Source organism: Neovison vison, chromosome 6 (assembly GCF_020171115.1).
Source record: "Neovison vison isolate M4711 chromosome 6, ASM_NN_V1, whole genome shotgun sequence".
Classification (NCBI taxonomy): Eukaryota; Metazoa; Chordata; class Mammalia; order Carnivora; family Mustelidae; genus Neogale; species Neogale vison.
Window position 1 is genome coordinate 46,764,414 of NC_058096.1, and position 15,061 is coordinate 46,779,474.

General features: G+C 39.1%; 1 protein-coding gene across 1 annotated transcript; it reads right to left on the reverse strand.

Annotated features, from left to right (window-relative positions):
- Positions 1–6,793: 6,793 nt before the first annotated feature.
- Positions 6,794–14,380, reverse strand: CLDND1 (claudin domain containing 1). The gene is made up of 5 exons (XM_044251194.1): positions 14,283–14,380; positions 12,573–12,882; positions 10,403–10,513; positions 8,367–8,504; positions 6,794–8,211 (listed from the first exon to the last, which is right to left on the reverse strand). Exons 2-5 carry the CDS (start codon positions 12,862–12,864, stop codon positions 7,991–7,993), a joined length of 762 nt encoding a protein of 253 aa, XP_044107129.1. The 5' UTR covers positions 12,865–12,882; positions 14,283–14,380; the 3' UTR covers positions 6,794–7,990.
- Between the last annotated feature and the right edge of the window lie 681 nt (positions 14,381–15,061).

The following is a 15,061-nucleotide window of genomic DNA, read 5'->3' on the forward strand; positions in this document are numbered from 1 at the left end:
CTTCCATTCAATAAGTTGTCTTTTTTGTTTTGTTGACTCTTTCTTTTGCTGTGCAGAAGCTTTTTATTTTGGTGTAGTCCCAATAGTTTAATTTGGTTTTGTTTCTCTTGCCTTAAAAAACATTTCTAGAAAAATGTTGCTATGGCCGATGTCAGAAAAATTACTGTCTATGCTCTCTTCCAAGTTTTTTATGGTTTTAGGTCTCACATTTAAGTCTTTAATCATTTTGAGTTTATTTTTGCATAGGATGTAAGAAAGCGCCTCAGTTTTAAACTTTTGTGTGAAAAAGTTTTTCCTGCACCATTTGTTGAAGAAACTCTTTCCCATTGTTTTCCTCATTTCATTTGTCAAAGATAAATTGACCATATAAGTATGGGTTTATTTCTGGGCTCTCTTCGGTTCCATAGATCCTTGTGTCTATTTGTGTGCCAGTACCATACGATCTTGATTACTACAGCACTGCAGTGTATATTGAAATCTGGGATTGTGATACTCCCTGTCTTGTTCTTTTACAAGATGGCTTTTGCTACTTGGGGTCTTTTGTGGTTCCATACAAATTTTAGAATTATTTGTTCTAGTTCTGTGAAAAAATGCTGTTGGTATTTTGATAGCATTTGCATTAATTCTATAGATTGGGTAGTATGGACATTTTAACAATATTTGTCCTTCCAATCCATGAATATGGACTATCTTTCCATTTGTTTGTGTCATCTTCAATTTCTTTCATCAGTGTTTTATATAGTTCTGAAATGTCTTCTAAACAAGTTGATTTAAAAAAAACTTTAAACATTTTCTAGATTAAGCTCTTCATATAAAAATGTGCAAAAACTCACAAAAGCCTAAATTATTAACTTAAATTGTTCATTTCCCATCACAACTGGCAAAGAACTGCACCCACATCCTCTTCCAGGTAAGAGTGGGAAGGCTAAATCTATAAATCTGTTACCTTGCAGGACCTGCTATAGAGCTTTCCCTCCGAAGTGTTAGACTTGACCTCTTGTCTATCCTAATTCTTTTTAATTCTAATTCTTTCTAGATAATGTAATTTTAAGCATATATTTTACACTGAGGCTTTCTAATAATTTTAAGGATTATCACTCAGAAACCTCTTATTTCTTGAGGGACTACTCTTTGCAAGGCAATGTGGAAGATGTTTGGAGATACAAAGATTAAATAAGCAATACATTCTAGTACAGAAGATGAATGCATATTAATCAACGCTATGCAAGGCAGGAAGTGACCAAAGCCACAAGAAAGAAGTTGCTCAGTGTGTTATAAGGAGTTCAAAAGAATAAGACACTTTAGATAAGCTTTAAAATAGTCTACTTGGTAAAGAAATGGTTATGATTTTGAAACTGTAATTTCAATAATGTGATATGGACAGAATTTGAATATGTGGAGAATAGTATTCCAGAAATGAAGGCAGTATAATAAGAAGCATGCACTTAAGAAAACACAAACTGGGAAAAAGCAATAGTGAGTTTGAACAAATCTAAAGGAGGGAAACAGAAAATACTGCAAAGATACAGCTAGCTAGTTATAGAACTTGGATGGGAGACTAAATCTAGACTATTCTAGATTTTTCTATAAGCAATGAGGAGTCATTGAAAATTTTCTTTTAAAGATTTTTTTTATTCACTTGAGAGAGAGACAGAGAGAGAGAATGAGCAGGGGGAGAGGCAGAGGGAGAGGAAGAAGCAGACTCCTTGCTGAGTAGGGAACATGACATGGGCCTGGATCCCAGGATCCCAGGATCCCAAGACCATAACCTGAGCCCAAGGCAGACACTTAACTGACTGAGCCACCCAGGTGCCCCTCATTGAAAATTTTTAAATAAAAGGTTGATGTGATCAAATCTATGCTCTTGCAAATTGGACTGGCAGGGTGTGTAAAATGGATTATAGGAGAGAGCTGGCAGTGAGGACATGAGCAGAGAAGTTACTGTCATCCAAGAGCCTGAACCAGGGTAGGACAGGTGGGTTTTAGTGAGATAGACCTTATGGGAGTAGAGTCAAAAAGCCTTGGATATATAAGTCACAGAAACAAGAGCTGAAGATGTTGTCAACATTGAAAATCTAGGTGATGGAAGAAACATAAAGATAATGGGAACAGGAGAAATTATGAGAAGAAAGATGAGTTTAATCTGGACATATTAAGTTTTAGGAATCATGAAAATATTCAAATGGAGCTGTCTTTTTTTTTTTTTTAAGATTTTATTTATTTATTTGACAGAGAGAGATCACAAGTAGGCAGAGAGGCAGGCAGAGAGAGGAGGAAGCAGGCTCCCCGCTGAGCAGAGAGCCCGATGCGGGACTCGATCCCAGGACCCTGAGATCATGACCTGAGCCGAAGGCAGCGGCTTAACCCACTGAGCCACCCAGGCGCCCTCAAATGGAGCTGTCTTAAAGGCAGTTAGAAAGTTTAGACCTAGAGCTTTGGAGAGAAGGTGAGACTGGGGATCTGAAATCATCTGCAGATTAATTATGGTTACCATTATCTGCAGATTAATTATGGTTACCATTATCTGCAGATTAATTATGGTTACCATTATCTGCAGATTAATTATGGTTACCATTTCTTGAAATCCAAAGATGTGCTGGACACCATGTTAAGTGATTTGCAGATACTATTTAACCCTCACAACAAACATGAAGATGGACATTTTTATCCCACTGAGATGTAAAAAAGAATTGGCAGTAAAAAAAAAAAAAAAAAAAGAGCTGGGATTTTCAGTAGATTTGTCTAAATCCAAGGTAGTTCTGTGGATGTGAAAGTCTTGAATGAACCAGAGGGTAGCTGGACTTGTTCATCTAGAATGGTGTCCAGGAGGAAGTCCTTACCTCCCTGCTGTGGAGGAGGAGAGGAGAGGCCACAATATCCTCAACTTAAGGACCCAGGCCTCTTCTTCCCTTTTTTCCTTCCCATCATCTTCTTATTTCAAGTGTGGAGGAAGGAGGAGCACTGCCTGGGGTGATAGTTGCAGAGTTAGGGAATAAAATTGGTTCTGCTACCTCTAAATAAGTCCTAGAAGGGGTTTATAGCCCTAATTGTTTGAAGTCTTTCTAGAATCTTTTTGGTTAATTTCTTGTCTTACATGACCTTACATGCTCCTTTAAGTTCGGGACAACAAGAAAAGTCCCACTCTACAATTTATTGTAAGTACTCATGAATAATACCCAGAGATTGGACCTATGATGTGTGTTCCTGAAATCTGTTGCCATGCTTAGCTTTTTTTTTTTTTTAAGAATTTATTTATTTATTTGACAGACAGAGATCACAAGTAGGCAGAGAGGCAGGCAAAGAGAGAGAGAGAAGGAAGCAGGCTCCCCACTGAGCAGAGAGTCCAATGTGGGACTCGATTCCAGGACCCTGAGATCATGACCTGAGCCAAAGGCAGAGGCTTAACCCACTGAGCCACCCAGCGGCCCCGCTATGCTTAGCTCTTAAAATGAACCATCTGAATCAAATTGCATTGCAGGTGGTAGTAGTTGATTTTAGGAGTCTGAGAATAAGCCGCAGAAATCCAATTTCTTCCTGTTCCCTCAATGGATGTGGATTTAAACAAGATAAAGACAGATTTTTGAGGCAGCCAATCTTAAATCACCAACTGACACTTAGCAAAATCATTGAAAAACCAAAGATCCCACATTAAGTGGTGTCTCGTTTGAGACAAAAGATACAAACAGAAGCTTTAAAAATTCTTCCACTTTGAGATGCAAAGATGGCTAAAAAGTCCATGTAATGAACTGTTCTGAACCTTAAACTGGAAACTAGACTCTCCCCACTAACACAGCACTAGCCCCAGCCCTAATCCCTGCTGAATGGCAGTCACAGGACAAGCCAGAGCAGTTCCAACTCCCATGCATACAACCTGACCAAAGAGGCCAGGCAAAGGCTGCCTCCTCCCCACGTGCTGTGTTGGCCTCCAGAAACAAATACCTACCCTTTATTAAGCTTTTACCTTTCAGGGTCCATTTAACTGCCACAGTAACCTGTCAAGGCAGATACTATTTTATCCTCATTTTCTATGTCCATTCTCAAGTACTTCTGACTTGTGAAGAGGTTGATGTCGGTAACTCATGCCCCTGTCCTGTGTGATTCTAAACAAAACAGCAGGAATGCAATGAATTGATAAGCAGACAGGGGTCAAAGTATTCACTTTATTTATTGAGACCTAGCCACTCCAAAGTACAGAGTCCCTGAAAGTACCAGATTAAAGAAAATAATTTGGAATTGAAGCCAAAACAAATGAGGCTTCCTATACTTCTTGCCAAATCTAAACCTTAGGACAAGCCACAGGAGTGTATTGGGTCTGCAGGCACATTCTTCATACACATCTCCATCCAGCGCTGGTGGGATGGATTGGTGCCTGTCTCCAAAAGCCAGTTAGTTAACAGAAGAGAGTGTTGGAAAGCACAGGAAAGAAATGGCTTCTAGAAAGCAGGCACCATACCAGGTCTGTTTATTTGACAAAGCCCACTGTCAGTTTCTGACAATCTGCCTAGGAGACAGGGAATCCTATTTCTTGCTTTTAAACTAAGTTCAAATATAGTTTCCAAACATAGTTACCCACTGGAATCACTTTGAAAGATTTAAAAAAAAATCAGTGACCTGGACACACCTCAGACTGAGTAAATCACAAAATGTCTGGGGCGCAAATATTTTTTAAAGTTTTCCAGGCAATTCCAACATGCAGCCTAGGCTGAGAAGCACTGCTCTATAGGCTTGGTAACCTCATCCCCTCTTCATGCAGCCTGTCATAACTAGCATTTTCTGAGTACTAAGTACTTTATGCTCAGCAATTTACATAATCCTCATTGCAACTGTATGAGGCAGGTATGATAATCATAGCATTTCACAGATGGGGAAAGTGGGGCTTGGAAAGGCTAAGTGACAGACCTGGGATTACAAATTTAGTATTCCAGAATGTCTTCTGAGCTAGATACTTAACCATCACACACTGTGCTGCTTTTTGCGGATGCCATGATCCTAGCAATATCTCCAGTCATAATATATTCCTTTTTTTTTAGGGAGGAGCAAAAATGACTGCAGAAACTGAAAGAGTTCATTTCAGTATTTCCTCATTAAAAAGAACATAAAACTCCCTCTATGTAAATTGAGGCAGAAGAGTAAGGGTTTCCAACAACTAACTTTTGTAGAGATTTGGAGAATGTGTGGTAGGGAGTAATAATAAATCAACAACTGTCAAGCAGCTAAAGTCAAAAAGCATAACTTTTTAAACAGAATCAGCCGAGTAGTTTTGAACAGCCATCCTTAGTATCTTGAGACTGAGAATAAGAAAACCAGATAGAACAGTCTATGAAGATAAGCCTTAAGCCTAAGGATTTGAAGGAAGGGGCCGTGAGAGGTTATGGGAACATGGGGAGTCCCAAGTTGCTCCTGAATATACCAATGACAACACAAGCTGCATGAAGAGAAACAAGAACAGAAGTCTAGAAGACTGAGAGGGGCAGAAAGGCTGAAGTCACTGGTGTGACTACATCAGTCCATCTTTAAGTAACTTACCAACTTTTTCCCTCCCCTCCACCCCAACACAAAAACACAGAAGTACTTTAAGCAGGCAAGTATTAACACATTACTATTACTTCATTATTAAGTTACTGAGACCCTAGAGTATCATGACATAGGTGAAGTGTTAACTAAACAAATAAATTCTTCTAGGATTACTCCCATTTTATTGTGTCAACTTTTACTGTTTTTATGGCTATCTCTAAAAATTTTTGCCAAAAAAAATTAAAAGATATTTATTCACATCACTTGATGAGATTAGGAACCATGAAATTAAGATTTTAAAACATGATTCTTAAATTGCCATAAAACTCATGTTCTGAAAATTGAGTTTTAACTTTGGGGGTGGCTTTCAAAGATTCAGTGAAAAGAGATGAACAAAACTATACTTGTCAAAATGGTCAAATATCACCAATTTCATATGGTTCCACCTGAATAGACACAAGAGACAGCTGAAAACTAATTTTCACCTCAAATGAAACAACACAGCTCTGTGTGTTCCAAAGAAAAGTCTTCACAAAAGACCACCTCAGCTGTGCTTGAAATATCAACCACAACACATATGTAACACCAGGGCATATGATGCCGGCTTCCCATGCTTCAGGATACTACCAGTGAGGCTGGAACTCAAAGTCGGATAGTGACTTGAGTTTCCACAGTACATATTAAAGACTGGTGTTGGACTGACAGTCACAGACAACTTGGGGTGACAAGAGGCAGGGACGTTGTCCAAAATAAGTATCTCCCAATACAAAAATGTCATATTGGTCAATAATTTTAAAACCCTGTGCCCAAACGCTTTGTATGTTTACTTAGCTTTTCTACCTTCCACAAAAGGTGCTGAAAGGCAACGAAACGTGAGGAGTGAGGAAGAGGTAGAAAAGTGAGTAAGCAGCAACTGCATAGGCAGTTATCAGCTGCAGAGTAGTACTGGCTCTGCTCTAAGTCAGAAGCAGACTTGATTATTTCTGTGCTCTAGAACACAAACACCCATAGCCATTATATGACTTTTAAAATCTAGCCACATTAAATAGGACACATAGGACCATAAAACTACTCTGAAAACATGTTTTTAAAACTCTGAAACATAATGGATAAAGAAGCTCTTATTTTCTAATGAGGGCAAGGAGTTCCCATATTTTTTGGAAGATAAAACAGAGATACCAGAAAAAAGGCATTTTCCAAACAGAGATCCTCATTCAGAATCCTGTACTTCTTTATCCTGAAATATTGAGATTTAAATCAACTCAGACATGATACACAATTGAGTTTCTTCTCATTTTTTTATTTTTTAAAAAAGACAGATTTAGGATACTGTAAGAAATTACTAAGTTACATTTTTTAAAATCTGTCAAGTGCTACAGTAATGGAATAAGTAAATAAGATTTTTTTAAAGTTCAATGTTTATAGACATATTTATAAAAAAATGACTGAATTAGAAGATGTTAAATAATGTTGATACACACCAGGAAGGGATTTAGGCAAGGAAAGGCACATCATTTCACCACAAGAAATAAAGACCATAGTTGGAAGTTAATGACCAGCCAAAGCTTTAGGTCTTGTGGTAGTTTTCCTAGCTCTGGAGGGTCATTATGGTGGAACCTTCTTCATGGTACTGAGCTGGAATAAATAGAAAGGAGTTGGAAAATATTACTCCGTGACCCCAAAGTCATGTTAGAAAGAAAGCACTCTTAATAAGCCTGATGTGTGAGGAGGCAAGGAGCAAAAATCCAAAATGGTTTGGTTGTACTGAAAATCCTGACATTAAGGAAGCTTAAAAAAAAAAAAAAATACAAAAAAAGGTAAAGTAAAATAAGGTTAATCCTCTTGTCTGGCTGAATTGGAATTCTTGCAGTTACGAAGTTAAAATTTCCAGTAAACACTGTATTTTTCACTTCCTTTCTTGCAGACAGACACAGTTTAGTTAAACAGCTGCCGTACTTCACCTTGAATAAAGCTGTATGCCTGTATTTGGGGATAAGGATCTTAGATAATCTTATTTTATATAGCTTAAAATCTTTGAAAATAGCATTAATGCTCTGGCGGACAGGCTATCTACAATGGCAAAGTGACCCTAAGTTCTGACAACGATGACACTGACAAGTTTTCAGTTCAACAGATATTTACTGAGAAGTCTAACAGACTTCAGTAGATGTGTTTGGGTCAATTTCCCACTATCAGTTTTCTTTCACAAATGTGTGGCAAGTGTCTACCCATTTCTTGCTGTCTGGACTCTGAACCTAGATTAGTTTGTTTAAAAGATGGACTCATTCAGAATAATCCATATAAATTTTAGTGGTATTAAGAAACAACTGTCTGTGTGAATAAATAGAATGGATTTTCAGGATAAAATGGTATATCCACAAAGAAAAAAAATAAATTAAAAACAATGGGGGGGGGGACAAGGAGAATATTAATATTGAAAAATAAAATGGCAATTGCAAAGCAGGCAGCTTCCCACTCATGCCACACGATATGCCTTCATTAAGGTGTACTCTTTCCGGTTGGTATGAGCAGCCCAGATGAAGAGAGCAGAAGCCATGAACTGTAAGGGAGCTGAGACGCAAGCCAGGCAGAAGGACCATCCAAATTCACCAGACACGTTCTCAGGTAGCCCTAGCTTCTGGTGGAGTAGCTTAATTCCAGCAACATAACAACTCACTGAGCCCAGCGTACAGAGACCTTGGAGGAAAACAAAACATAACTAGGTAAGAGCCTCGTAAGAGCTTTTCAGGCAACATGACAGGGCAACAATATGTGAATGTTTAAGAATTATGACTCTTTGTCTCTATGGGAACAGGAAGAAGATAAAAGGTACGTATAATGACAAGACTCACCTGCAAGGAGATGGAGAATGCCTGTGGCAATGGTGGGATATAAACTCCGGCAAATGCAAGCACAAAGTCCAATCACAGCCCCAAAGCACATCAAACCTAGACTAACAAAAGGTAAAAGGAACTGGCAACGCCAAAGATCTGATTTTGAAAAAGAGAAAAAAAGATATGTTACCACAATTTCAGACAGTTTTTCACAATGGCAATTTCTTTCATGTACTTATTAGACCTTTTCTCAAAAAGTGAGAAAGGAGGGACCCCTGGATGGCGCTATTGGTTGAGCATATACCACTCTTGGTTTCTGAGCAGGTGGTGATCTCAGGGCCCTGAGAAAGAGCCCTGTGTTGGGCTCAAAGCTCAGTGGGGAGTCTGCCTAAGATTCTTTCTCCCTCTGCCCCTCCCCCCACTCATGCTACCTCTCTCCCAATCTCTCTAAAATAAATTTTAAAATCTTTTTTTAAAAAGTGAGAAAGGAATACTTTAATATTGGGGATTCTTCTTTAAAGCACTTTGTTCAAAAAGATGCTACCTGATAAAAGCAAACGGACACTAACAGTTAGCAGTTACTGAGGGCTCACTGTGTCAGGCACTGATGCTTTGTGTATTAATCCTCCCAAAACCCCTATGAAGGATGTACTATTATGATCTCCATTTTATAAATGAGGGAACAGAAGCAAGAGGTATAAATAACTTGTACAGGGTAACACAGTAATCAGTAGAGCCAGCATTTGAAGCAAAACCTTCCGGTTCCACATATAAATGAATCTACATCCTTCTAGGATCTCAAGGCAGGATTAAGAAGTAAATGAATGGTGGTTATAAAAGACCTGTTGAAATAATATACATAAAGCACAGAGCAGAAGATCTCAGCATTCAATAAATGGCAGCTTTAATTATCATAATTTCCCTCAACAGAAGAGGAAAGCTGATGGACTTTACATGACTTCCATTTTTACACTATTTTAATTATTAGTAATATCTTAATATCAACTCTAAACCAAGTTTGACCTTCTAGGGCTCATTTTAGTTTTTGGAACTACATAAAAGTCTTTTCTCCAACTTCCCTTCAAACACATTTAGTAATAAACTTCTTCTTATATATTTGCAATACAAAATTGAATACCTTGAATAACACAGTTTATACAGGCTGACATACATGCAAATTTTTAATAGAACAGGACTGTAAATGTATTTTCTCTTCCTTATGACTTTCTTGGTAACATTCTCTTTTCTCTAGCTTACTTTATATAATAACATAGCATATAATATATATATATTACAAAATGTCTCAGTTGACTGTTCTACGTTATTGGTAAGACTTCTGATCAACTGGAGGTTATTAGTAGTTATGTTCTGGAGAAGTCAAAAGTTACATATGGATTTTCGACTGTGTGAAGGGGTCAGTGCTCTAACCCCTACATTATTCCAGGGTCAAGTCTACTTGCCATATTTATTCAATGCTTCCCCTCATGACATGGTCATTCTATGCACAAGCTCCAGGAAGTCTCTACAGCCTGAATATCAGGTCCAAATATGAAGGCAGTATTTTCTAGGTAGTCTGTCAAAGAACAGAATGCTCCCAATAAATACTTTCATTTGTTTTTTATATCTATATTTCTGTTACTACAGCCTAAGACTGGATTAACATTTTTGGTAGTCCTGACCCTTGACTCATATAGATCTTGAAGTCAACTTTTTCACATATCCCTATCTGAACCCAAGTAACTAAAATGCTTATCTCAAATACAGGAATTTATTATTTAGCCCTACTAAATTTACTCTTTAAAAGGACCAACTAATATCATCTTTTGAGGAGGTCTAGATTCTGTCATCCAATGTATTCATACTTCCAATTTGGTAAGTATGTATCTAACTTTAAAATATGTTATAACAGAACAGAGTTCACTGGGATATCACTAGAGATCTTATTCCAAACTGATGCAATGTACGGACACATCTTGTTCCAATAATGGCGATCAATGAATGGAAAATTTATTTCCTTCTTCCCCCAACTGTACTGCTGAGATCAGTGTACTCACAGGTCCGAAGTAGATCAATCCCACTATTGTGGTTTCCAGGATCAACATATTTCTCCATGAACTGCTCATTTAGCGTGAAACTCATGCATTTTGTGACCACATCAAATGACTCTGCAACATGAATAACAATGACTGCTTGTTGTTTTAATTATAAACATTTAACAAAAATCCCTTTCAGTAATTATTCTCTGAAATAAAAAGTGATATAAAAGGATGTTCCCAGAGGACAGCAACCTCTTTGGCCTTGAGTGACACACAGGATTCACGGATGCCCAATGAATGCCAGTGGTTCTCAGCAGCAGGCTTAAGACACAGACACGAGGAAGGGAAGAAAAAAAAAAAAGTTGGAGCAGTAAAATGAATGAGAACAGATATGCAAGAAGACTAGGGAGAAGGAGAAGACAAAGACTTAAATAAATAGGAACTTTGACGGTCTCTGCCAAATCTACCCCCCAGCCATCTTCCCATCTCAGGTAATGATAATTCCATCCTTCTAGTTCCTCAGACCAGAAACTTTAGTCATTGTTGCCTACATGCATCCCACCAGGAAATTCTAGTGGATCTACCTTCAAAACCCATCTAAAATCCAGCCACTGCTTAGTGCTACCACCATGGTCTAAGTCACAGTCATCTCTCCTAAGAATTGGTGCAATAGCTTCCTGGCTTCCACTTTTGTTTACTGCCTGTTTTCAATACATCTGTCTAGGTGACCAGATCATTTCTCCTGCTCAAAACTCAATACTCCACCACACTGAGAGCAAAAACCGGAAGCCTTCATCATGCCTACAGAATCCTGCAAAGTTTGCCCTACTCCCAGAGTAATTTCTGACAGCATTCTCAACTCTCCCTCTCCACCTCCACTCCAGCCCAGTGGCTTCCTTGCTGGTCTTTGACTATTTCAGGAATGTTCCCATCATGAGGTCCTTGCTGTTGTTGTTTCTTCCAACTTAAAAGATTCCCCCTGAAGTTTTCCATATAGCTAACTCCTTCACCTACATAGTCTTTACTCAAGTGACATCTTGTTGAAGCCTATCTTGCCTATACTATTGAACATCATAACTTATGCCTATCAATATCCCCTTCCCTACACATTCCATATCCCTTTATTTTGTTGCATTTTCTCATACAATGCAACATCTTCTAACATACTATACAATTAACTATTGTTTCTATCATTATACTTATTTCTTCAGCTTACTGCCTACACCCCTTATCAGAATGTTAGCTCCCCAGGACCAAAGATATTTATATTCTTCCCTGATGTACTATATGGAATATGGAGGCATTTAATAAATGATTGGTAAGATTCAAACATCAAGTGCTCCTATGCTCATAAGTAGAAATGAACACTTTACAATTTATTTCAACCAGTCCCCCCAACCTCACTCCCCCACCTACTTTCTTTTTTCCATTATATTATCATAACAATTGTCCTTTTGATGTATAATAATTGTTGTGCTGTGATCTGAATACAGTGCTTCCCACTAAGTGGTCAACAGAAGTAGTCATAAATAGAAACAAATTCTAAGTTGTTCCTTAGAGCTCTAAAGTTTCCATTTTAATATCTGGAAATTAAAACTTTTTAATGTTAAGAATGCTTGCAAAATAAATCAGACAATTTCTTATATTTTTTTTTATTTCCGTAATGCATATTTTTAACCTACAAACTCTTGTCAAGATTGTTATAAAACAGACTCAAATATGCACAGATTTGAATGTAGAGTTGGTCAAATTATATCCTCTAAGATTTACAGGGCAAATGATAATAACTACCGAAACACAGCTAACACAGGAAAAGACTATCAAGTCATATGTGTTAATTTCTTTTGGATACTAACTCTTTTACCAGTTACCAAATATTTAAAGTCTTCCAATGTGCTTTCCCAATTATTTCCTCATGACATATGTGAGATTAATAAAAAGAATTTTACTGAGTAAGTACAAAGATGGCTTTCTCAAGATAAGGACAGTTACTTATCCAACCGGTATTGAGTATCATAATAATTCATAGAAGTTGGGCAAAGAAAGTGGTAGAGAGAGAAGAGACACACAGATTTATTTCTTCAGAGAGAAAAAAACCCACAAACCTGCTTATACATAATTGGGTTATCATCACATCACTTTATTATTGAGTAGGTAAAGTAGACAAAAGTTAAAATAAGAGAAATACCTGTCCTTTCTGGTGGGCTATACCAGTATGTGTTTTGAGGTATAGTGATACACCGTCTCCACAATCCCATTGTGCCATTAAATCGGAAAAGTGCATCATTATAAGTCTTTTCATCTGCCTCATCACTAGCGAAGTCGGCCCAGATGCTTTTGTTCAAATCACTGGAATTTTCTTGAACTGGACTTCGATATTCATACCAGAAGTCTGTGCCAATTGAGGCTGCCATGTAGATGGTGGAAATGAGGCTAAGCACACAAGCAATTACAAATGCTGTAGCAAAACGGTTATCCATTCTGGCATTCAGACTGCTCTGTTTAAAAGTTGGAGAAAGAAGAAAGTTAGACTTCAAGGACATACAGGAAATATTTTGAAAGGAATTATCTCAAAATCACCCTTTATCCTATTTCCCACCCCATGACCCTTAATGTAATGTATAATCATTAAAGAATAAAAATAAATAAAGGCAAGCATGTTCTTAATTAAATTCAAAATAAAACTCATTATCATGAAAGTACTTATTGAATGCTCACATACCCAGGATGCTACGGAGACAGAGGTCTTGTTCTCTAGTCTATCACCTGCACACTAAAACAGACAACACTGAAATGGACATACACATTACAGATACAAACAATAGACATGCTCAGAGTCAGCCGTGTACCATACATATATTTTTAATTACAGACTGAATTTTTATTGCTTCAGAGCATTAAGTGTTCTGGGTTTGAGTGTGAAAGGGCACAAGAAAAGCAAGCAGAGAAAATTGGCTCCTCCCAGATTCCACTGAGGAGGAAAACCTTCTAAAAACAAGGTTAAGAGTCAGCAGCTATTCGGAAGGCAGAGTTATGTTTGTTAACCCAGATAGAAGGGTTGTTCGGGTGAGCAGAAGAGCGAAGAGAACAGTAACATATAATAATGCTAGATAGCAATCTGCTCCTAGGATCCATCGAAGCTAAGGAAAACTCCCCTGCGCCGCCAAATTCTCCACTCCTATCTACTCTCCCCATTCCTTACACTTTTGAATCTTCTTATCTGCAAACTAAATGATTTCTCTTCGGCCAGAAAGAAAACTGAATTTGGCAAAATATGAACACTCCCAAGGCGTGGACAGGGCTCAACGGCAGTAGTAAATGGCCGCAGTAAAATGACTCAAGGCGGATCAAGCTGAGTCAAATACTGCAAGTATACACCGTGACCGCACCAAACACCTTACAAAGGCGCACGAAAACAGGCTCGCAAACTGGGGTTGCTGAGTTTGGAAGACAGGAAGTGTGACACAGATGAGATAGGGCAATTGCAGTGATTAACAATAACTCCAGAAGTTGGTTTTGTATTCTTGTTTTTCTAATCCTCTTTCAACCTGGTGCTCTCAAATGACCTTTAAAGGTCCCGGCACCCTGAGTGGCTGTTTGCCAGGCCGGACAACTGGCGCTGTCACCTCGCAGGGCGCACTACCGGGCCGGGGTAGCTCGAGGCAAGCTGGGGCCAGGGCCCTGCAGTCCTGCGCCGCCCAGGCCAGGGGCCCCAAGTACCAAACCAGGCCCCTCCCCAGAACACTCAGCCGAAGGGAAAACCCCGCCGCTGCGAGGCGGCTCAGAACCTGCCGGCCCTGGCCCCGGCTCCTCCCCAGGAGGGGCCCCTCTTCAAACTGCTGGAAACGTCTAACGGCCACGCGACCCCCGCCCAGCGACGCCGACCCCGCTCACTCACCGCCCATCCTCCTGCTCCGCCAGCTTCACCCTGAAGCTCAGACCACAGCACCCTACTCTCCCCGCGCCTTCTCTGACGCACTTCCCTGCAGATCCCGCCCCCTCCATAACTCCCGCGCCTCCGCCTCCGCCTCCACCCGAGGCCGGGCCTAGGCCCGGGGCCGTGGGGGCTTGTGGGAGTTGTAGGAGGGACAGAAGGAAAGCTGCGGGAGGCGGCGGACCGCATTTCTGGCGCCGCGCGCAGTGCATTGTGGGGGATGTAGTTCGACTCCTGAGCGAAAGGAGGTGCTGCGCCAAAGGGATTTGTGGGCTGATGGAATCCTTTGTACTATGAAGGAAGGAACAAAGGTCCTTAAAGTAAGATGACCTGTTTCTGGTCACGACTAGTCATTGATTGTGACTTATATGACAGGTTTTCCAGTTCTGTGCTTTCCTGTCACACACCCTACCTCTAAGCACGTCAACAACAATGTGAGTATACTTTTGAAATATCAACCTATTTATTTCCTCTCAGAACCTCACTTCCATTGAAGCAGATAGTCTTTCTGGTTTTATTGCTTAAGTTTAGACTAAGAAGGATGTGACTGAACGGTATCCATGTAGAATGTAATGACAGTGTTTGGGTTTCATATAATTTTTGTTAGTGGCTTTTTTTTTTTTTTTGGCAAGTGATACTAGTTTTCTATTTATTGTGCTTAAAGTTTCATTTTAAAATCAATTTCAGTTAGTTAACCTATTAAATTATAATAATACTGAGGCTACAAGACATGTCAAAAAGCA

What these genes read in the sequence shown, in the direction of transcription:
- CLDND1 (XM_044251194.1), bottom strand. Translation starts at nt 12,864, where the DNA reads ATGGATAACCGTTTTGCTACAGCATTTGTAATTGCTTGTGTGCTTAGC. An exon ending in GATTGATCTACTTCGGACCT is followed by an intron (nt 8,505 to 10,402) that starts GTGAGTACACTG and finishes TTTCAAAATCAG; the next exon opens with ATCTTTGGCGTTGCCAGTTC. An exon ending in CATTCTCCATCTCCTTGCAG is followed by an intron (nt 8,212 to 8,366) that starts GTGAGTCTTGTC and finishes TTTTCCTCCAAG; the next exon opens with GTCTCTGTACGCTGGGCTCA.